The sequence below is a fragment of the Furipterus horrens genome, unplaced genomic scaffold, assembly GCF_987537825.1.
Source record: "Furipterus horrens unplaced genomic scaffold, mFurHor1.1.pri manual_scaffold_4, whole genome shotgun sequence".
In the NCBI taxonomy this organism is placed as follows: domain Eukaryota; kingdom Metazoa; phylum Chordata; class Mammalia; order Chiroptera; family Furipteridae; genus Furipterus; species Furipterus horrens.
Window position 1 is genome coordinate 6,589,935 of NW_028327174.1, and position 23,600 is coordinate 6,613,534.

Below are 23,600 nucleotides of genomic sequence, written 5' to 3' on the forward strand. Positions count from 1 at the left end.
TTTCTAGAGACCAAATGGCATCACCAAGACATTCCTGGAAGAGAATTCCCTTTGTTTCCAAGCCTTTGTGACTAATTTTAAATCGGTTCCCATGAAGAACAGAGATGGCTTCGCAGTGGAGGGGCAGAGCTCTCTGCGGAGACACGCACCTCCTGCTCCTGCCACGCCTCCCTCGGGAACTGTATTCCGGGACCACAGAGCGAGCAGGGCCTGGGAACGGCCTCTGACGTTCCAGAGTCCAAGCACACTGGAGGCCACACACGGTGGCCAGTCCCTGGGGTGAGCTGTGTCTGGGGCCTCGTGGGGCAGGCGGCCAGGAGCTGGGGAGGGGCCCGCAGAGCCCAGGGAACTCAGGACCTGGCAGAAGGTCTGAGTTCGGCTCCGCCCCGCACTGTGTGACTTGGGCTAGCCGTGAGCCCCCTGGGCTGCTTCTCCTGTGAAACAGAACGCAACCCCCTGCCCACAGAAGGCAGACGGCACCGTGAGGCGGTCTCCCTCATGCCGCAGGCGTCAGTAAAAGCAGGCACATGTCGAGCCTGAGCGCAACCCCAGAGCGGCAGGTCTCGGAGCGCCTCTTCCCCTTCAGCGCCGCTTTCCACCGCTCCCTCGTCCACGCATGAGCCCAGCTGACGGGGGACCTGTTTGCGACTGTGGAGCCGGCAGAGACCACCGTTAGTGCTAAAGATGACTAGTCTTCATGGCTCTGCAGCCTGTGGCCTTCCCCAGGAAGGAAAAAGCAAAGCAGAGGCTGTGCACCCTGATCTGGGACCTCCACCTCCTGATGAGAGCAGGCGCGGCCCCTCGCTGGGCCCAGGCACATACTCGCCTCTCCTGCACCCCTGTCTCTGGGGAAGCGCACCCTCTTTGGGGGGCTCCAGGACCAGTGACCCTCTTGGACCAGTTACCTCCAGTTCCTTTCTCCCTGACCTGCCCCCTCTGTAGCCTCCATGGTCTTCCTGAACGTTTACCACTGAAAACAACCGGGCTGGCCGAGGCAAGGAGCCCAGGGTCAGGTGCAGACCTCAAAGGTGCAGATGTCAACTGGGGTTCACTTTGGAGGTTGGAGGCGAAAGGGGGGACCACTGCATAGCAGTGAGGGGGCATTAGCACTGGCCAAAGGCTCCTCCAGGGGGTGGTGGCGGGAAGCTGCCGGGCCACAGGAGAGCCTCCTCACATTCTGCCCCCACGGGGGGCTTGTAGGCCAGCCCAGCTCCTGTACTTGCACCATGTTCTGAGAAATGGCAACGCCCTGGCTGAGGCTGCCCGGGAGAGTGGCCTCCTGCTCCCTGCGCAGACACAGGCACAGGGGAGGGGCCAGTCCACAATGGCTCTCTCCGAGGACACCCTCCACAGCACCGAGAGCTCAGGGGTGCCAGCAGAGGACCAGGCACCCCCTGGCCCTGTGGCACAGGCAACTGGCAGGAAAAAGCCCATCCTGCCCCAGCGGCGGGCCCCCTTGTCCTCCTGCGAGAACCCGCTCAGGCTATACTCCCTGGTCAGGGCTATGGGGCCGTCATCACACTCTGCTCGCCGTGGTCCACGCTCCAGAGGCGGAAGAACTCAGCAAAGTCCACGTAGGGCTCAACACGGCCGTCCTCGCCAGGCGGGAGCGAGTGGGCGGGCCGGGCGCGGAAGAGCCCCCCATCCGAGCTGGAGCTGCTGCTCTGCGTGTGCGTGCTGGTGGACTGCAGGGTCAGGGTCGGGCTCTGGCTGCAAGGATGACAGGGGAGTCAGTCAGGGGCCTCAGCTTCCAGCCTAGGGACAGAGCTGGGCCCCTGCCTTGGGCCACAGGTCTCTCTAACAAAGAGCCAGTCCCCGCCCCCCCCACATGTTCTTAGGAGCAGATGAAAAGTCAAATGTGTTTCCTAAGCTCTTGCCTCACGTGGCTATTTAAATGAAACAGAATTATAAAGGCTCGCTCAGTTCCAGTGCTCAAGAACCATGCGTGGCCAGTAGCTACCCTGTGAGCAGCTCTGAGCTGGAGGTCACCTATTCCAGTTTCCCAGGACCCATCCCAATCCAAACTCCCCAACCACAGGCCAGCAAAGGCTCTTCTCCCAGAAAACCTTCCTTCCTCCCTCCTTCTCATTCCCCTCTCACCGGCTAGAGAGGTGGGTCCCCCCTGTTCTCAGAGCTCCCTGGGCACCCACCTGCTGTCACAGAGCAGACAGCTGGGAATGACCTGCCAGCCCACCGTCCTGCACACTCCCAGCACTGCCCAGCACGCAGCCCCGGGCCAGCCCACAGCAGGGCCTGACTAACGCTCAGATGCAACGCGGAGGAAAGGGGCTGTGTGGGGCCCAGGGAGCTGGAGGTGCAGGATGGCTGGTTCGCCACCTGGTCTGGGACTATTGCTTCCATGCTCTGCCTTTGGGGACACAGCTAGTGGCTTCCTCTGGGCAGCCCTGCTGGGGTGGGAGAGCCACCCCAACTGTGCTTGGGATGCCTTGCTCAGCTCCATGGCAGGTCCCTCCAGGCCCAGTGGTGGTGGCAGCAGCAGCAGCAGCAGAATGGGGGCAGGGAGAAGGGAAAGAACCCCTCCAGGCGGAGGAAAACGATGCCACTCCCTTCCCAGTGGCCCCTCCAATTGGCTGCAGCCTCCAGTGGGCCGGGTGGGGCATCTCCATTATTCTGGGCAGGGCTGGAATGTGGAAACCAGATCCTGGTCTCTGGTGCATGTGGGGGGTACACATTCCACAGAAGTGAAGGGGGTGGGCTGGACACCAGACCTGTGGGCAGGTCCACAGGAAGGAAGAGGCCCCTCCAACCCTCAGGCTCCAGGCCTCCTGCTGCCTCTTCCCCTCCCCCCTGCTTAAAACTACGAGGCTCACTTCGAAGCTAAATCAGACATTTCAGTCAGAGAGCAGGGCCTCTGACAAGCCAGGACAGGCCGAACAATGTCCCCTAAGGACGGATGCCACTGGGGAAGCAGCCTACAACACACACCTCAAGACGGGTGAAGAGAACAAGAGGGGAACCTTCCCATTCAATGAAAATACAGGAGACCCACAAGCAAATGTGACCAGCAGGCTGTCAACATCCGCTGCCTGTCCCTTCGCGGTGGCCTCAGCTGCTCTGCCTCCAGAGACCTGCCCCCTCCCAGGCCCCGCTCCAGCCAGCGTTGGGGCCTGCAGCGCTGCCTCGTCCTGCCCCTCACTTTCTGGGGAGGTCTCCCAGGAGAGGAGATGGCGCATCTGAGAGGCACGGGACCCAGGGCCTCTCACCGAGATCAGTCAGCCACAGGACTCAGCCCCGTGGCACTTCTGTCCAGATCCCACGGGCGGTCCCCAGGAGGCAGGCTGAGCCCGGCCAGGGTCGGGGGAGGGCTTACTTGGTGAGGGTGGGAGTGGCTTCGTCCAGGGTGGAAGCGCTGTGGGCCCCGTTGACCAGCTGGCCCTGTGAGGGCATGACGAGGGAGAGGGTCACGCTGGTCTTGCTGGTGCTCTGGGTGCTCGAGTAAGGCACGGATACAGGGTACACACGTCCTCCTGTGGCTTTGGGAGGAAGAGCGCGGTGGGCCACAGGGACTGGCTGGGGGGTGGGAAGAGGACCGCTTCAGGGCCTGATGGGCGGAGTCTGAGGGCTGAGGGGAAGGCGGGGACCCAGCCTGGCGCCCCCTGGGACAGAGAGAGTGTCCCGCGGCAGAGGTTTCCCAGACACGCAGGGGCCTGAGCTCAGCAGCACCGCTGCTGGTGCTCAAAGCGGAGGACAATGACATGCTGAGCTGCTTGACGAAAGGGTTACTGCCTGGCTTCCCGCGATGACGCTTTAATCCGAGGGGATAAGCAGGCTGCTAGTTGAGGTTGGCCCAACAAAAATACGGTTGCAATAACAGCAAGCTAGAGGAACTTCAGCAACCCCGCTGTCCACAGGAGAACAAATCCACCCGGGCACGCCTCAGAGTTAAGGCTTGTTTGGAAAAAGAGAAAAGCAGTGCAGTCCCAGGAACTAGGCAGCGCGGGAGGGAGTGCAGAAGGAACAACTGCCTTGCTCCCGAGCTGCGCGATTCCAGGTCCCAAAAAGCAGAAAGTGAAGCACGTTGCTCTCACCCCAACCTGGCCCAGGGACAGAGCCCGGCTTCACGGACCTTCTGTCCAGACGCCTACCCTCACCTAAGTCTCTTCCTTCTGAGCCTCAGCTTCCCTCTCTGTAAAACGGGGTGCTATCTTCCTGAGGGTTGTTATCGAAGCCTAGGGGCAGTCAGTGCGCATTACTGTCCCTATCACATGGCCTGGCATCTCTGCAAGCACTCTGTACTCAGCTCATTAGGAGGGAGCCAGGGCAGACGGTCCTTCCTCATTTCACAGATGAAAGGGAAAGACAGACAAAGGTGGGCCGAGAGCCTGGGAGTCAGAGCGCCCGGCTTACGGCTGCTCGAAGCCAGGCCTCCCACACCCCCTCCTCTGCTCCAGGCAGTGAGGCCCAGTGCCTCGGCCACTCTGCACACCCCCAGCCCCGATGGCCTCCCAAGGGGGCTTCCTGCCTGCACCGCACACTTACCTGGGGCAGGGGGTGCTGTGGGCTGGCTCAGCTCACCCAGCGGGTAGCCGAAGTTCCTCACCAGCAGGGTCATGTCCTCGTGCCTCGAGCAGAACTTGGCACGCTCCCCCCCACTGGCAAAGGTGTCACTGTGGATACGCTTCACCCGGTCCACCACGGCCTGGGCCACTGCATCCAGGGAAGTCTGCTTGGCAAACTCAGTGTCGATCATGGCAGCGATCTCCTGGAGGGAGGGGAGCAAAGATCTGTTAAGAAACAAGGAGGCCCAGGGACTGTGGGCAATGATTCTAGAGCGTAACCAGGACACTCAGGGATAACTGGTCAAGCAGGTGAAGGAAGTCCCCACCAGCCACACCAGCAATCCAAGCTTTTCAAGGTATTCAGGATAATCTTTCTGGAACTTCCTCATTAGAAAAGGTGTGACCTTGTGATCCCTCTTGTTGACTTCCATACCAATAAAATGGGGATAATATCCACCGCACTGGATGATTATGAGGCTTAAATAACAAAATGGGTATGAGGGGACTCAGGGGACTGCTAAGAAGTCCTGTATAAATTGTGGTAATTTTTAAGGTTTCTTTTCTCGAGCAAACTTATTAAAGGTATGATATGCCAATTGTGTCAGAAAATAGGGATACAGAATGAAAACAGGGTCCCTGCCCTCAGAGAAGTCCAGTGTATTCTAGAAGCCAACAGAAGTCACTGAATAATTCTATTGTGAAGACCAAAGAAAAGAGAAGAATCGCACTGGCCCCCTACATGGCGGCTGGCCAGTCTGTAGGAGGCAGTGGGGCAGGGGCCGGGGCAGGTAACAGGAAGTGACCTGCAGCCAGTCAGGATGGGCTCAGCCCCTGAACTCTGTGCGCCCCAGTTTCCCTTGCTGGATGTGAGCTGCTACTCCTCTAAGGACAAGGCTGCCAGAAGGAATAAGATAAAATAGGTGAAAAACTCCGAACACAGGCATCAACAGAGTTAGGCACAAAAGATTTTCCCTCATAGTTTTTAATGAGAGAACACAAAGCAAAAAAGGTTACCTTCCTACAAAACTCACAGACGGAAGGAGAAATGCGACCTGAGCTTATCTGAACAACCCAGCAATCCGAGGTCAGGTAAAGGCAGCCTCCCTTCAAAATCATTCTTGAAGTGACGGCTTTGGTAACGACTGTCGGACACGCATGTACTCCAAGGCGCAGGAAGAGCACGCAGCTCCCGCCTGCGGAGGCCCTACGTCAATCACACCTGCCCGCCCCCCCACAGCCGCCCGCAGGCAGGTATTATCATCCCCATCGGAGAGATAAGAACAAACTGTAAATGATCTGCAGCAGAGAGGGGAGAGAAGAAAGGGCGGAGCAGGACTGGCACGCGCCAGCACGGCTCCTGCAGGGCCAGCGCTCTGTGCGCCAGGTCCCTCCGCCTCTGTGCTCTCCTCCTCGGCCCAGGACCTTCCCCACAAACCCACGGCCATCTCACCCGCACCCTCTGCCCTTCAGGCTTTGCTCAGGGCCCCCAGAGCTGACACTGCCTCAAGCCCAGAATGAGCAAAGCTTTGGGTGGGATGGGTGTTCTAGAAGCTCTGGGCTTTTTCTTCCCCAGCTTTGAATCCAGAGGTGTCTGGCAAAGGCACTTCAGAGTCAGAGCCGTGGGTCCCTCAGCACTTCGGTGCTGAGCAGGAGGGCTGGCCGGGTGCCCGGGGAGCACGCCGCCCTGCAGGCTGCCAGCCGCGCTCCGCTGAGGCCCCGCTCACCTGGTTGGCCTGCCCAGGCCCATGGGCTGCCTCCAGGGCCTTGTACAGCCCCTCGGAAATCAGCACCAGGAAGCCGGTCACTGCGTCCAAGGACTGTGCACCATGGATTTCGGGCTCTGCGATGATCGGCTTGGACTTGGCGGCACTGGGGGAAGAGAAAGTGGAGGGGAGAGCTGTGCTGGGCACGGCCCCCAGGGGACATTTATTCTGCTAAGGCGCAGACTCTACCCAGATTAAAAGAAAACACCCATCTGACAGGAGGGAAAGAAAGAGAGAAAAAGGAAAAGCAGAAAAACAGACCTGTCTTCTGAGGGCAGATGGGGTCAGGATGGCAAAGATCAAGTGCCCAATCCTCGCCCCACATGGCATCTCCTGCCCACAGAACCTGGGCAGTGGCAGGGCGAGGGTCAGAGGGTACGAGAGTGGGGTTCTCTTTTTAGAGCCCACTCCCCCCAGGCTCCCCCAAAGCAAGCACCCAGCTGACTCTGACCCCACCAACACTGTTGCACAAAGTTCATCCCTGAGGGGCTATCAGAGCCAGCAAGTGTCAGGAAGCTCTTGCATGTGTACCTGCACACAGGCAACTAAGATGTTCCTGGAAACAGGAGCTGAAAGAGTCTAGAAACACCCTGAGGGTCCGTCAGTGGGGCCCGCGGGCGAGTGCTGACACAGCCACACGCTGGACCCCCAGCAGCTGTTACGCAGACGCCGCCAGCCTCAACCGCAGGTGTGCAGGACTGGAGGAAGGGGCACGGAAGGGAAAAAGCGAGGTGCAGGACACTGGAAAGGGGATGCCAGCACTTAGTGGGTGTTTTGAAAAGGATGCCTGCCCCTGGGACTTCCACCAAACAACCATTAGTGCGCGCGCGAGCACACACACACGTGCACACGCACATAGGAACTTCGGGCAGGGCAGCAGCTCCTGGGGAAGGAAGGAGTCCTGGCTTGGGGCAGGAGGAAGACATACTTTGCATGGTATATCCTTGGCACTACTTGAATTGTTTTAAACTACGTATGTACTTTCCAATAAAGCAAAAGAACCCCACAAATTAGAGACAAAGGGTTCCAAACTCAACTGCCTAAAACCTGTGAGTAAGGACTTCTGACTCGCGCTTCTGAGACATGATGAGGTCTGGCCTCTGACGGCGGGTCTTTGGCATGGTTCCTCCATGACTCTGGCTGTGTCGTTAAGTGCCACGATGAGACACACACATACACGACATGCCTATTTAAGGACACGTGCTCAGAATGCAGGCTGCCTCAGCTGACGGCCAGCCCTGTGACCGGACAGTGTCAGTTTCCTCATATGGGAATCCCTTTGGGTGACAACAGTATCTACCTCCCAGGCCTGAGCGGGGACCAAATAAGAGAGGTGTGTACAGAGCCGGCACGGGGCGGCGCAGCCAAGGCTCTCAGTTACTCTCACTGCCCGTCTGCTGCTATGAACACTGGGTGGCAGCCAGAGGGAAGTGTTCTTGGAGGGAAATCTACAGCTCGTCTCACCTCTGCCCTGGCCCTGGCCGTAAACAGCATCAACCAACAGGCCTTTGGTCTGTCCCTATCCCCACTGGCATCTCAGGCTAACCTCGGCTCTCCTGCGAGGCCCTGTGGTTGCTGCCCCTTGGCTTTGACCCTGGTAAGCCTTGCTTTACAGGACCCTGACTTCTGGTCCCACACCAACGTCTCTGGGAGGGAGGAGAGAAGAGTCGCTTTGGGCTCTGAGTTACCTCAGCTGCTGGGTGTGTGTGTGGGGGAGTGGTGCTGGGCTGGCCACCTACCTGAGTAGTTCAATGTCAGTGTAGCCGTATTTGACCTTGTAATCCCCAATGCGCCTGGTGCTCTCCTGCCCACAGATGATCCCCACTTGTTTGATCTTTCCTGCATCCAAACCTACCAGGGGAGAACACATGACAAGCCAGACCTTGTTCATAATGAAGGACAAAAAGAGGGGGACAGACACATCCACAAAACAAGGCATCGGGGACCCACGGAACAGGAAATGAAGCCATACCGGGTGCCTTGGAGAGCGGCTAACGCGATGCCCCCAGTGTCCTCAGTCCCCATCCTCATGAGAACACCCCTCACTGAGAGCCCTTCCCGCCTGGGAAGGGGGAGGGGCCGCAGTGGTGCCCGAAATCTCAGGACCTCGTTGGCCTCTCTCTCCACCAGTAACAGTGAGATGCCAGGTACTCTTGGAAGAAGCATTTTACATGCATTCACTCTCAATCCTCACCACACCCTGAGGTGGGTGTTAACATTATCTCATTACATAGACAGGGAAACTGAGGCACAGACAACTTCAGGAAGTTCCAAACATCACCAACTAGTAAGCCACAGAGCCATGCTTCAAACTTAGGCAGGCTGGTCCCAAGCCGAAGGCCACAGCCCACTCACTTCACGCCCCTCTCTGCACGGCCACCAGAAGAGAGCAACGGTGAGCCACCCGGGTCGCCCTCCTGCCACTGACCCCCCCGCCCACGTCCCCACTCACCCAGCTGGGAGAGGCGGAAGAGCTCATCCTCGTTCTCCGTGGTATGGTCCATGTTCAGCTGGGTCACCTGCAGCCCGTCCACCGTGGATTTGCACAGGAGTGCACGGTTCGTACCTGCAGCGGAGTTGGAGCAGCTGAGTGAGAACTGAGCACGGGGAGGAAAAGGCCACGCTGAGAAGGGAGAGGGACACAAGGCAGGCGTCTCGCACACGGAAATCCTCGAGAGAGGCAGAGCAAACAGGCCCTTGGGTGAGTCACCAGTAGGGAGAGCTAATGACATTAAGAAATTGGGTTAAACTTTTCCAGCGCCATCCTCAAATGATTATGATTTTAATGAGAGATCTTTTATCTAGGGAGACGGACTGCAATATTTACAGCGATCAGGCCACGGCGTCTGGCGTTTGCTCCAAAACAACGCGGGACAAAGGGCTGCAGACGAAATGAGACCCGCCGCGGGGACATGCCTGTTAGCACTGGGAATAGGCACTCGAGGGTTTATACGCTCGTCACTCGTTTTGTTTTGTTTTTTACATTTTGAACTTTTTTTTCATAATGAAATCTTAAGGAAAGGCAGACGAGAAGAGGGCCATTATCAGTGTGGTCTCTATAGGGCTCCTACACTATCGGCACTCTGGGGGTACGGCCCCAGGGTCCCAGATGGCTGCTTCTCTGCCCACAAAACATCCCTGTGACCTCACCCTCCAGCCCACACCCAGCCCGCCTTACCGCCCTCCGTGGGATGCCAGGGGGTCTTCCACAGACAACAATCACTTCCAGAAAAGGAAGCCACTGAGGTGACCCAGACAGGGACGCAACTCCCACAAGGCCACAAGTCAGTTAGGGACAGCTTGGGGACTAAAGCCAGAGGCCACCCACGTCCCAGCTGGTACTTCCAACTCCCCCCTGAAACGGAGACAGTCTCGTAGAGCAACAGGGAGACCCACCAGCGGCCTCAGCAGACTCACAGGCGGAGTCCTACGAGCCTGGAAAGCAGACCCCCCCGAAGAGCGCGCAGACTCCCCCGCCCCGCGGCCCCCGCGGCCCTCCCTGCCCCGGGACCACCGGGCGGCTCACCGACGTTGGCCACGTAGAGCTTGTTGTTGAGGAGGACGGCCACGACGGCCATGGCCCCTCCCGAGACCTCCCTCTCCAACACCTTGAGTCTTTCGAGGATCTTCTGGTACTGAGGAGGCAGCTGGTGCTGGGCGACACCCTACAAGCCACCACTGGCGGTCAGAGCAGGCCAGGTCCTTGGAGGCCACCTCACCACCCACGTAACACCCCTGAAAGAGCAGGGGCTGGGGGCCCGGCCAGGACGGACGCTGCACCTCCAGGCAGGCTTCTCCAGGAAAGCCAGAAGCGACCTCCCTTGTCCTGTTGGCTCTGAAAGTGCTGGTGGCGAAGTGAGCGGGCAGGTGACAAGGCCATGGACAGATTCAAGTTGAAGATTGACCTGAAAGGGCCCTTCCTCACACCCTTCTCAGCCCACCCCACGCTGAGCCTGGGTAAAGCTGCCCGCAGCAGCCAGGGAGGCCCCTTGGAGGCTAAACGCATCGTCCGTCCCCCCCCCCGGTCAGGAACTGTTCCCTAACTCCTGCTGCTCTGGCCCAGTGGTGTCAATGGCTTGGGGGTGACATGGCAGATGGGGGCTTGCTCCTAGTGAGCCGACCCGGACACACTCCTCCTGGGGAGCAGGCTAGGAGGTTACCTCTGGCAGCTGGGACTGCAGGCTCGCCTTCTCAGCCAAAGCATCGTCGATGGACTCCAGGAAGCTCCTCTCCACCACGTCGAAGGCCTAGAGGCACAGAGAGGACAGGGACAGGGGTCAAGGCAGCGGCTGGTTCAAAGCACCACTGCACCTGTTGCTGCAACACCCCCAGCAAATGGCAACACACTGTGTTAAGAGCAGGTCTCCACGTGGTGGGGGCCTCACACGTGGCTCTGCAGTGACCACGGAGGTAAGGCTAAGGACGCGGAGGCTAAGAGCACAGGCTCGGGACGAGGCCAGCTGGCAGCCTCGTACCCTCCTCTATGCGGAGGTGAGTGCTGTTCTGAGGGTGACCAGGCACTCAGCCCCTGGCTCAGAACTAAGTCCAGATCGACGACAGCCGGTGTCCTCACTCCATCCCGCTGGCCCCTGAACACCAGCGCGCTGCAGCCGTTCCCGGGGGGGGGGCCTGCAGAGAACCCCTGGCATAGGGCCCTGGGGCTGGGGAGGGCGCGCCGGCCCTCAGGTGCCGAGGCAGGAAAACAGCGGAGAACACTGTTTTCGAGGAACAGGAATCCATCCTCCGCATCCAAACTAAGTGCCTCCAGATGTGCTTCCAAAGCGAGATGCCAGGAAGAACTCTCCGAAACAGCAGCAAGCAGAAATGCAGAGCTGGCAAGGGTGCACCAGGCGCCCGGAAGTGAGGAGGTGAGGCCTCGGGGGCTGGCAGCCACCAGACGCGGAGCACCTGAGCCATGCCCAAAGGACGGGGGCCATCCTAAAGCACCCTAAGTCAGCAACCCCCATACACCCCTCTGTCCAAGGTCCCGTCCCTCCTTCCCCGTTCCCCAGGACTCTTTCCTGCCAGTGAGGCGTGAGGACTGCTGCCAGCTGCCTGCTCCTGGGCCCCCGGAAGCAGGGGAGCCCCTGCTGCTGAGATAGGCTCCCAAAGCTGGGTCCTCTGCACGAGAGGAGGAGCGGGGAGGGTCTGCAGACCAGCCCCGGCTGCAGGGCCACATTCCCGAGGGACCTGACCCACGCGGTGGCACCAGCCGGCCCGAGCACCGTACCTGCAGCAGCACACGACGCACGTCGGCCTCCGTGTGCCCTGCGCTGAGCTGGCCCAGCAGGAGCTCTGCAGACAGCCGCTGGGCCACAAAGCTGGTCACCCGGTTGCCGTCATAGCCGTTGAAGACCCCGTACAGAAAGCAGCTGTTCTCGCTCCTGACAGACAGAGAGGGGGGAGGCGGCCTGAGACCAGAGGCTCACAGAAGAATGACGCCAGCACCAGGGTGGAGGGAGAAAAACGCGGGGAGACCAAAGACACAGCTGCTGTGGCTTCAGGTACCCACCTGGACCACTGTGACCATCATTTGACCCTGGCCATGACTTTCAGGGACACTCCCCAGTGTAGCCAGTCGTGGGCTGGTCTGAGGCCTAGATGTGGAAGGGGCAGCAGCAGACACCGCCTCCCACGGGCTGCATCTCAGCGGCCAGCCCCACGCGAGACAGTTGCAAAGCGGCAGCCTTTTCTCGCTTGCAGACCCACCTCCAACGCCCAGACAGCGCCCCCGGCGCGCTCACCTGAACTTCAGCCAGCTGTCCTCCGGCGGGTGGCTCTCGGTGCCCTTGCCATCAGCAGAGTAGCTTCGGTTGGAGGCTGAGCCCACCCCAGAGAGGTGGCAGAGTGGCAGGTCGTCTGTCCAACTTGGCTGCTGCTCCTGGGAAGGGTACCAGGAAATGAGGAAGTGTCGCCTTCTCCAGGGCAGGCCCCACCTCGCCTTCTTTGTCTTCCCCAACAAAAACCAGGCAGGCCCAGAGCCCCACACAGAGGGTTCTACCTCCTTCTGGAAAATAATGACGCTTTGGGGGAGGGGGGTTATAAGGGGACTAAAAGGTAACATAAAAAAAAGAATGACGCTTGTATGAGCAGACATCTGCAGAGGGTTGGCTTTTTTTGTTTTTTTAATTGTTGGCCCACAAACCTGTTCCCTGAAAAAGACCAGAGTTCCCAATCGCAAGGCCCAGCAGTGAGCTCCAGGAGTGAGTGATGTCACGGAACATGAATGAGACACAGACACACACACACACACACACAGTGAAGCAAACTCTCGGTAGAGAACTCTTTGGTGGCTCCTCCCCTCTCACTGCAGGGGCTCTGACTCCAGCCCCTTGGGCACTGGGCAAAACTGCAGATTTCCAGGCCCCACTCCCAGAATTCCTGCTCCTGCTGGGGTCCAGGGCATCTGCAGTGCAGCCAGCCCCTCCCAAGGGACTCTAAATGAGAAACTGACTTACAAGCTGCCCTAGTCAGTCACTACCCCTGGCACTGGGGCGTCCCCGCCCTGGTCCCCGCTCCACTGGGTCCTCTCCCACGGGGTCCCCGCCCCACCTCCCCGGCTTGTACGAAATGCCGGCAGTACCCTGCCCATACCCCACGCGTCCCCTCCCCCTGAACACCTTCCTGTCCTCCTCTAGCAACTGTCCCCTGGTTGAACTGGAGCAATGAAAACAATCGGGAGAATCAAAGTTCGGCTGCCAGGAGATGCGGATGGAAAGCTTCCGTGAAATATTAAATAAGCACGGGCGCTGTGCAGAACTTCTTACAAGTCAGCAGCAAATCTTGAAAAAAAGATGTGAAAACCACTTCAACAGGCTTTTGCAATCAGACATATAAAAGGCCGTGGCTAGCTTTTGTGGCAAATTTCACCTCCTGTTTACTTAATATCGACAGGGTGTGACTCTATGGCTTATTCTCTCTCTTTTTCATTTTGTTTTAATGATGCATTATATTCTAGAGCTTCAATATTGTGCTTTGCGCCCTGGAGCAATTTCTGTAGGGTGTGGGAGTTTGCTTTCATTTTTAAGTCACTATATAATAAAAAGGAAACTTGGGGGTGTGCAGGCCCATAAATTTTCACAGGCCCCCACCTTCCCAAACACAACCTGGTGTTGCCCCTTTGTGGCCACACCCTTCCCAGACCTCTGGTAACTACTGACCATTGCTCCACTACTACACTGTCCTTATAAGAATGCCATAAGTGAATTATGCAGTACATAAGCTTTCTTTTTTTTTTTTTTTATTGGGACAAAACACACATAATATAAAAATTTACCATCTTAAGAGAACGCTTCCGTGGTATTAAATACATTCAAATGTTGTGTGACCATGACCACCACCCATCCCGTAACTCTTTTCATCGTTCCAAACTGAGACTCTGTACCCCTGAATACTAACTCCTCACCCCCCCCTCCCCCCGCCGTCCCTGGCAACTACCACTTTACCCTTGGTCTTGAACTACACAACCTTCTGAGACTGGTTTCTTTCACTCGGCGCTATGCCTTTGAGAGGCATCCAGTCCTCGCCCACATCAACGGTCTGTTCCTTTTTATTGCAGGGCGGTATTCCATCCCCTGGACGGAGCGCATTTTACCCACTCATCCACTGAAGGACATCGGGGCTGTTTACAATTTTTAACAATTATGAAAAGAGCTGCTATAAAGATTCATGGGCAGGTTTTTGTGGGAACAGCTTTGCATCTCGCTAAGGTACGTTACGAGGAGTGAGGCTGCTGTTTACCTTTATGAGGAACAGCCAGATATTGCATCCCCACCAGCCATGCAAAAGTCCCAGGTGCTCTCCACGTCCTCACCACCACACGGTCTTCTTTCTTTTTTTCCTTTCAATTTAATTTAGACATTGAAAGAGGGATGTGGTATCTCACAGTGGCTTTAATTTGCACTTCTCTGTGGCTGAGGTTGAGCATCTTTTCTTGTCCTTATTTGCCAGCCACATATCTTCTCTGGTGAAGTAGCTACGTCTTACGTCCATTTTTAAACTGGGTTGTTTGTTTTCTTAACTGTTGAGTTTTCAGAGCTCTGTATATATTTGGATAAATGTCCTCTGCTGGACATATGATTTGCAAATGTTTTCCCCAGTCTGTGGGTTGTTGTTTCATTTAGTTACTAGTATCTTTTGCAGAGCAGAAGCTTTCAATCTTGATGAAGTCCATTTTATCTGTTTTCTTCTTTCATGGCTCATGCCTTTGGTGTCAGGTCTATGAACTCTGTCCAGCTGCAAGGCACCGAGATCGCCTGGGCTTTCTTCTTGGTTTTATAGTTTCACATTTAGGCCTGCGATCCATTTTGAGTTCATCTCTGTATAAAGAGGGTTTAGGTCGATGTTTCTTGGTTTTTTGTTTTTGCATATGGATGTCCATTGTTCCAGTACTGTTTGCTGAAAAGACTATCCCTTCACCATGAAATTACCTTTCCACCTTTGTCAAAAATTAACGCCCTTAACATAGTTTTAAATCTCACCCTCTGTCTATCTTGCACAGGTAAGGCCTCCTATACAATGTTGCCAATGACTTCTGAAAAATGGTGACCAGAACAAAAAGCGTGCAAAGCTAACCCGCTTCTGGCAGGTGTCTGCACCAAAGAGAGCGCGGCAGTAACCCCTCAACCCAAGGTTTGCTCTACCCGAAAAGCCTAGACGTGCTGGGGCCGCAGATGAAGGGGCTACTGAGTCTAGAGGTGCAGCCGCAGAAACAAGCCCACGCTTTAAACAAGCCCGCTATTTATACACACGCGCACTGCTGAGCAAAGCTCTGCTTATTTCAAGTTGGCACTCTCTAAACATTAAGTTCCTAGCCAATTTGACTTTGCTTGCTATAAACATCAAGAAGAAATGAGAAAAAATTACTCAAAGAGCGTATTAAAAATTACCCATGGTGACAGCGGCACCTGTGACACAACCAATGTTAGAAGCCGAGACTATTTTTATACGAGTACCACAGATAAACAATTCTGCCTGCCAAATATATACATATATATCTATCTCCATGGGGAGGCGAGGCCTCCCTCCCTCTCTGTCTTTCCGAGTCCTACCCGCCCACAGAGGTCCTGCTCAGACCCAACCAGGGCCAGAGACCGTGTTTCCCAAGCCTCGACCATCTGCTCGCCATCTTCAAGAAGTGATCCACTCCATATTTTTTCTTTAAATCGCCTCATTTTCTTTTACTCAAATGATTTCATTGTGACTGTAAACTTTTTCAGTATTACGAGCGGAAAACCAGTATTTGCCATATCTTGAAGATAATAAAAAAACCTAAAACAGAACCAGGTTATTGAATTCTAGTTGAACCTACTGCCTGCAGCAGATTCAGAGCTGGATCCCTGCTCTCTCTGTTAACAAAAGAGAGATTAGCAAGAATCAGAAAGGTGTTGGGGACATATGCTAGGACCAAACCAAGTCTTTCTCTTGATATGTCATCAGAGTTTGAAAAAGAACCGAAAAGCAAAAAAGCTCCCCAATGTATAATGGTGAGTTCTACACCGGCACGCATCAAACCGCCCCACTGTGTGTCCCAGACTCCGGGAAAATGCCGCCCACAGCCCTGAGCCCCTCACCCGAGAAATCCATCCCTGGGCCTCGTGGTGCAGATGGGGCGCCCTGCAAGCAGCCCTGAAACATTTAGCTTTGTGGCACCTCTCATGCCACAGCCTGGTATTGTTGATTGGCTACCTCGTCTCACTGACTCAAAGATGTGTATTTTCAACATTTTCAACATTTCGATCTCCCTGAAGTGGGTGTGTTAGTTACTCAGCAGTGTGCTTTCTTTCTCAGGAGCATGGAAAATAATGATGGTGTCTAGATCCCATGACATGTGGGCAACTTCTCAGACACTCCTGAGCACCCCTTCAGTGGAAGGGCCTGCCTACACTGCAGCCCCCCCCAGCACCTCGAACATTCAGTGACAACTGTCTGTGTGGGAGTGGGAGAGTACGTGGCCCTCCTGATTTCAGAGGTGGCCCCGATACCATTCTCACGCCGCGGCGGCCCAGTGGGCTGCTGGAGGCTGTGGTCTCCCACTTCTCTCCACCTCAGGGGACTTTCCACACCAAGCAGCCATGGCTGACTTATGACAACGCACCGGACTCCCAAGCCTCTTGCTTCCTTCCTCCATGTTTCTGAACAAGTTTCAGAAAGGTCATCGATCTTCTATTTACACAAACCACCCAGCTCTCCACCCCAGCACGCACTGGTGCATACTTCCTCCCACGCCCCAAATGCCAGGCCCGCCGCCACCAGCAGCAAGGGGTGCTTCTCCCTGGGAGGGGAACCGGCCGGGAAGCTCAGAAGGGGGCGTCTCCCGCTCACACAGCCTTGTCACAGGGCCGAGGAAACACCCACGACCGTGAGCAGGGACCACTTTAACTCTTTGTGGCTTAACAAATTAATTTCTCACAAGAAGTGTAACAGAAAATACGGTAAGAAAAAAATGCTGTTTCAAATAGCCTAATTTTAACTTGATTGTGTGAAGGAGTTTCCAAGATTCCTATTTTGGAATGAAAAGCTTCTACAGCGATCCAACTGTATTTAACCTGTTAAGGGCATTATAATCACCTTGCGTACATATGCTTAAGCATTAGATCTGCATATACGTATGTGAGCACATCACATAAAAATGGTTTATTCTAGTCCCCACGAGACTCATCTCAAACTCCTGGGAAGCAGAAGTAGACAAAGCACAGTTCCAAGTTCAGGCCACAGCTTGAATATCAAATTATAGCATGAAAAGGCCGAGTGTTTTTGTGGTGAAAGCACCGAATTCCTTAGAGGCAAAAAGGAAGCTCAGAGAGGGAGAATAATGCCCCCAGGAAGATGACTCAGGCTGGGGGCAGCAGCCCTTTCTCTCCACAACACTTAGAACTCCGCTGCCTGCTGCCATCTTTATCTTTCTGAATGACCCCCTTTTCCTTCCCTACTTCTCTGGGACCAACTCCACACTAGAGCTCCCACCTCTCTCACCAGGGTTTTCATCAAAGGTTCTCTATGTTTTCATCACAAATACTGTCTAACAGGCTCCTAAATAATAATGTGGAGCACTGACTGTGTGAGAGCAGCTGGACCACATCCTGCCAGCGTGAGAGACAGTCGCAGACGACGGCCTAATGGGTGTTTTTATTTTCATGAGTATACAATTATTTTATGTTAGAAAAATATATAGCTAGCACCTGCGATTATATAGCTATAATTGCTCGGGATATGTCTCAGTTAAAAATTTTTTTTATTTCAAATTGATTTTTAAGAACAATTTAGTAAATAATAGGATAGGCAAAATCAAACTCTTCATCCTCCCTGCCCGCAATGTGCTCCGGGACTCCCCATCTCAGTAAAGGGTATCGCTCTTGCTCCGGCCAAAACCTTGCAGTCTTTCTTGACTCTTCTTCCTCCGTCATGCACCCACATCCGATCTGTCAGCAAACCTTATCAGCTCTTCCTCCAGAATACAGCCAGAGCCCAGCACCTCTCACCGTTCCTTTGCCACCGCTCTGGCCAAGCCCCTGGCATCTCACATCTGGACAACTGAGTACCACTCAGCAGGTCCCAGGCTTCTACTCTTGACACTCGAGCGCTTCTCAACGAAGGGCTTTCTCCAATCACAAATCAGATCACATCATGCCCCTACTCCAAACCAAATGAGTTTCACATCACACTTAGAACAGAACCTGAAGTCCACATGAAGATGCAGGCTACCTTGGACCTTGGCTACCAGCACTCCCCAACACCTCCACTCCAGCCGCACTGGCCTCCTTGATACTCCCGCCTTTGCACCTGTTCCCTCAGGAAGGAATACTCCCTCCCATATCCCCCACTTCATTTCATCAAATATTTTATTTTTTAAATTTACTGATTGATTTTACAGAGAAAAGAGAGAAACATTGCTTTGTTCTTCCACTTATTTATGCATTCCTTGGTTGCTTCTTACATGTGCCCTAACTGGGGATCGAACCCACAACCTTGGCATATGGGGGCGATGCTCTAATCAACTGAGCTGCCTGCCTGGGGCTCATCTTATCAGATATTGAGAGGTCTTCCCATACCACTTGGTCTAAAACGGCCCCTCCACCATCCTGTGTGTGAATCCAGACTACTCATCTTCACGTTACTACCTGATGTTATGTTCGAGACATTATTATATCACATAGCATATGTATTTGTTCATTATTTACTGTCTCCTTTCCTAGAACACAAGCTTCATGAAGACAGTGTGCCCTATGGTGCTTGCCACTTCGTGAGTGCTCAGTGATGTTTGAGAGAATGAGCCCCAGGCACTTACTGGCAGCAGAACTCAAAGTGGAGTTTCCTGGCTGCCATGTGACCATGCCAGGCTGGGAGTGCAACATGTTAGCTCACTTAACCCTTTGAGTGCCAGCGTCGCTGTGAGCGACACTAACAACTTTCCCCAAAAGTGCCAGCGTCGCTCCCAGTGACTCTTTTTTCAATGGCTATAAATGTAAATAACAATGGAATAATTCGTATTTTATGTTTTGTTCTGGTTTTTGTACCTCAGGTTATAGAACGATATAATTTTTTCTCATGTTGATCTAAATTTTGAATTACGCATGGCACTCAAAGGGTTAATACTAACACCACTTCTGGATGTCCTCTCAGCTTGGGAAGCCAAGGTTCAGGAAGGTGGGTGACTTGCCCCAGGCCATACAAGATTCATACTGTTTTATCCGGTGCAAAGGGCCTCCTTTGAACACCTCAAGCTATCTTCCAAAGCTCTTCCTTGCTCCAAAAGACCTCTGAAGGTACCACACAGCTTGGGGATGAAAGGGAAAACTCCTTGGGATGTCATTCCACTAAGGGCTGCGCCCCCTGGCCCCAGCTCACCCCTCCAGCACCACGTGACTCCCCAGCCCCTCCTGCAAGGCTCCACTGGCCTGGTCCAGGAAGGCCATCGCAGCCCCTCCACACCCTGACACTCAAGTGCCTCACACATTGTGTAAGCGGCGCGTGGCTCCTCTCAAGCCGGTGTGCAAATGTAGCGCGCGTGGGCAAAAGCCTCGTTGGTCCTTGAGGACCGTGGAGGGCAGGGCCACAAGCTCCGCTCACGGCGCTGTAATGCCTTCATCACTGTTAGGGTGGGAGGGGCCTTGTGACATGTTCGGCATCCCTCTGCCTTGCGTCAAGGCGCATGTGCTTAGAGCTCCCTGTCCTGTCCTTCAAAGCCCCTACCACCACCCGGGCGCACACTGCGGGGCCGCGAAGCTCGCCTTCTGTCTAACCCGAGTGCCGCGGGCTTCAGCAGGCCAGGCCAGCCTACAGCAGCCACCGCTTCCAGCACTGGCTGCAACCCAGCCCGTGTTTCTGGAATGGGGACTTTTACACAGGGGCCCGCCCTCTGGGAGCTTACAAAGCAGAGGGCCAGGCTACCCAGCTCGCTCAATGACAAGGCTGTAAAAAAAGGCCAAGCAGTGTAAAAAAAAAAACGGGGCGGAGGGCAGCCAAAAGTGTGGAGGGGAAGAGATCTATTCCCACCCGCGCCCCCAACCGGGAGCTGCTGTCCTGGAAGAATAATTTCAGAGTCTAGCCCAAGCCTGCCATTAGCGGGCGGCAGTCAAGGTCATCCCCCACCTCCTCATTCTGATGCTTCAAGACCCTCAAGGGCAGGAGGGCCGGTGATGAGCATTGGACCTGGCTACGAATGCCTTACTCGTTATTTTACAAACACTCATGGAATGCCTGGCCCCTAGTGGTGGCAGGGGCTGGTGACATTGTTCATGGGAAATGAAAGTCTGCGTCTTCAAAGAGTTCACGCTCAGTACAGGAGGCAGACAAGTCCGCAGCCAGTGACAACAGACTGCTATGCCTGGGGGGGACCCCAGGGGTGAGCACCCTCGCCGGGCAGGTCAGAACGGGCCCCCGGTGCGGACGTGTGTGCGCGTCCACACGCCCGAGTGTCCGGAGGACGGAGGGGCTGGAAGACACCAGCGACAAACCAATGAGGGTCCAGACTGAGGGCGGCGATGAACCTCTGGACAGTCCTCCCACTGAAACCGAGGCGCACAGAGGCCCAGCGAGTGACTCACAGCCCGGACCAGAAGCCAGGCTGCCGGGCTCCGGTCCTTCCTTCGGTGCCGGCCAGAGGTTAAGAGGAGCGGCTGCCTGATTTTAACTCTGCCGGCCGCTTGCCAGCTGTGTGGCCTTGGGCAAATGATGCTCCTCTGTGCCTCAGTTTCCTCATCTGTACACAGTGCCTATCTCACGGGGCTGTTATGAAAATTAAAGCTACAGATATAAAGCAATCGGCACAGAGCCTGGGGCGTGGTAAGCGGTACACAAGGGCTGCTATGATTATCATCATCCCATGTGGGGCTCACCGCCCCTGCGCTCCCCGCTGCCCGGCGCCACGCTCCCTTCCGGCTCCAGAGCTCTTTCTCCCTCGACGTGCCCCTGACGCTCGGGGAGCCTGGGACCTGGAAGCCGAGCCCTCGACGGCCGGGCCGGCAGCGCGCACGCGCCCCCGTCCGGGGAAATGGGCGGGGAGCCGGCGGCGGTCGCACCCCGCCAGGGAGAGGTAGGCGGCCCAAGGAGAAGAGGGAGCCGCACCTGCACCAGACAGCACCCCCCCACCCCCGGGCTCCCAACCCCCGGCCCGGAGAGCGGGTCGGTTCCTCACACTCTGCAGCAGGCTCCTCCTCTGCGCCGCCATCTTGGAGGGACCCTGCAGGCGCTCCCGCCTCCCGACGGAGCAGGCGAGAAGAGGGACGGCTAGAGCGGCCCGAAGCCGGCCCGGAGGACCGCGCGGCCACGGAGCATTCACCCAGCGCCCCCCCGCGGCCGAAGTGGGACACGGCCGTAGCGGAGCGTGTGCGCAGGCGCGCTCTTCCGCCTGGACGGGACGTACAGGCTTCCTTGTGCGATGGCTCCTCGCCCGTCTCTATTTGCATACTTTCTCCTGGGTGCCTTTCAAGTGGGGCTCCCAACGCTCCGGATTAGGGATCTTTATGAATACGACAGGCGTGGCAGAGGGTGATTATTCATTCACTCAATAAGTAGTCATTGGGTGACTTGTCTGGCCCTTTAGCGGTGAAGCAGCAAGCAAGACAGGCCCTCAAAAAGCAAACATTTTAACTGGGGAGGACATTTCCATACATAAATATTTCAAGTGGTACTAAATGCTAGGAGAAGTTTATGGATGTGGCGTGGGAGTGCGGTGTAAACTGGCGACAGGGAAGAGAAGGGAAGGCCAGACTGGGTGGAGGGGACAGCGAGTGCAGGAGGCCTAAGGAAGGGGAGCTGTGGGTTTTAGAAGCATGCATGTTACAGAAGGCTGCTGTGCCTGGAAGAGAGGTGGAGGGGGAGTGAGGGGGAGGGGGGAGGAGAGGTGGAGGGGAGGGAGGGGAGGGGTAGGAGAAAGGGGAGGGGAAGGGAGGGGAGGGGAAGGGAGGGAGAGGGGAGGTGGAGGAGAAGGAGGAGGAGGGGAGGGGAAGGGAGGGAGAGGGGAGGGGAAGGGAGGGAGAGGGGAGGGGAAGGGAGGGAGAGGGGAGGGGAAGAGGGGAGGGAGGGGGAGGGGAGGGAGGGAGGGGGGAGGGGAAGGGAGGGAGAGGGGAGGGGAAGGGAGGGAGGAGGGAGGGGGGAGGGGAAGGGAAGGAGAGGGGAGGGGAAGGGAAGGAGAGGGGAGGGGAAGAGAGGGAGGGGGAGGGGAAGGGAGGGAGAGGGGAGGGGGGAGGGGAGGGGAAGGGAGGGAGAGGGGAGGGGGGAGGGAGGGGGGAGGGTAGCCTGTGACCCTGTGGATCCCAGGCAGGAGTTGAGCTATCCGTTTGGAGGACAGAGGGAAGTTGTGGGCTTCTGAGCAAGCAATTGACATGATCCCATTGGCAGAAAGATCCCTTTGACTACTGTGTACAAAAAAGATTTTTAGGGGGATTGGAGTAGGGACAGGAAGACTAATACGAGGACTGTTATACTAGTTCTGTGTGAAAGATGATAGTTTGAGCCGGCTGATGGCACTGAATGGACTTTATTCAGAAGATGAAATCGTCAAGGCTTGAGTGAGGATTGGTTGTGGGTGGTGATGGGAGGAGGTGTGTCAAAGATTCTTTCAGATTTTTGGCACAACAGCTAGATTTGGGGGAAGGGAGGAGAGAATGACTATGAGTTCCGTTTGGACAGGTTGAGTTTGCGGTGCTGTTGAGATATGCAAGAAAAGACGTCAAGTCAGTCCTTGTGGAGAGGACTAGAGCTCAGAGCAGAGGCTAACCTGGCAAAGGTGACAGAGAACACGCAGCCGTACAGGCAGGTGGAGCTGAGGCAGCACAGAACCCAAGGTGAGGAGCGTCTCAGGCGGGTGTAGGCAACACTGTGGGATGCTTTTGAGAGATCCAGTTAGAGGATCCCTGACGAAAGTCCATTAGGTGTAGCTGTCTTTAGCTAATTGCCCAAGCAATTCAGGTAGAATGGTAGGATCAAAATCCAGATGCAGTGAGCCAGGGAACAACTGGGAAATGGGGGCATGGAGACCTTGAGAATAGGCGGGTCCTCCCAACGGGTGGACTGGGAAGAGGAAAAGGAGGGAACGTGGGATTGAGGAAGGGTTTTTTTCTTTAAGGCTGGGAAAAACTAGAGTATATTTAAACCAGTGGTTCTCAACCTTCCTGATGCCGCGACCCTTTAATACAGTACCTCATGTTGTGGGGACCCCCAACCATAAAATGATTTTTGTTGCTACTTCATAACTGTAATTTTGCTACTGTTATGAATCGTAATGTAAGTATCTGATACGCAGGATGTATTTTCATTGTTACAAATTGAACATAATTAAAGCATAGTTATTAATCACAAAAACAGTATGTAATTATATGTGTGTTTTCCGATGGTCTTAGGCAACCTCTGTGAAAGGGTCGTTCAACCCCCAAAGGGGTCGCGATCCACAGGTTGAGAACCCCTGGTTCAAATGCTGATTTAGAGAAGAGCTGATGACTTAGAAGGGTGAAGGGGAAATTGACTCACTATCTTCCTCTAGTTATAGAGATGGATAGGAACACCATTTGTTATTCATCACAAGTGCCTTTCATCATCCTGCAGTTTATATTGAGATTACTGGTGGCTAGAAGCCCCTAAATGACTTCAGGTTTTGGAGAGAGAGCTGTTTGCCAGAGGAACCAACTATGTGATTAGAGGGTTGGCATTTTCCGTCCCCCACTCCCTACTCCCACCTCTGGGAAGAAGAGAGGAACTGGGAAGGAATTAATCACCAGTGGCCAGTGATTTAATTAATCGTGCCTATGTAATGGGACCTCCATAAAAACCCAATGAAGGGGTTTAGAGAGTTTCCACATTACTGAATGCATCCACATAT

General features: G+C 55.3%; 1 protein-coding gene across 1 annotated transcript; it reads right to left on the reverse strand.

The window, feature by feature from the left end:
- Positions 1 to 548: 548 nt before the first annotated feature.
- On the reverse strand, positions 549 to 20,999 carry TAB1 (TGF-beta activated kinase 1 (MAP3K7) binding protein 1). Its single transcript, XM_090272407.1, has 11 exons — positions 20,919 to 20,999; positions 12,028 to 12,164; positions 11,514 to 11,667; positions 10,444 to 10,530; positions 9,810 to 9,948; positions 8,736 to 8,849; positions 8,023 to 8,134; positions 6,245 to 6,389; positions 4,501 to 4,723; positions 3,332 to 3,494; positions 549 to 1,710 (listed from the first exon to the last, which is right to left on the reverse strand). The coding sequence occupies exons 1-11, from the start codon at positions 20,949 to 20,951 to the stop codon at positions 1,503 to 1,505; spliced, it is 1,515 nt and encodes a 504-aa protein (XP_090128533.1). The 5' UTR covers positions 20,952 to 20,999; the 3' UTR covers positions 549 to 1,502.
- Between the last annotated feature and the right edge of the window lie 2,601 nt (positions 21,000 to 23,600).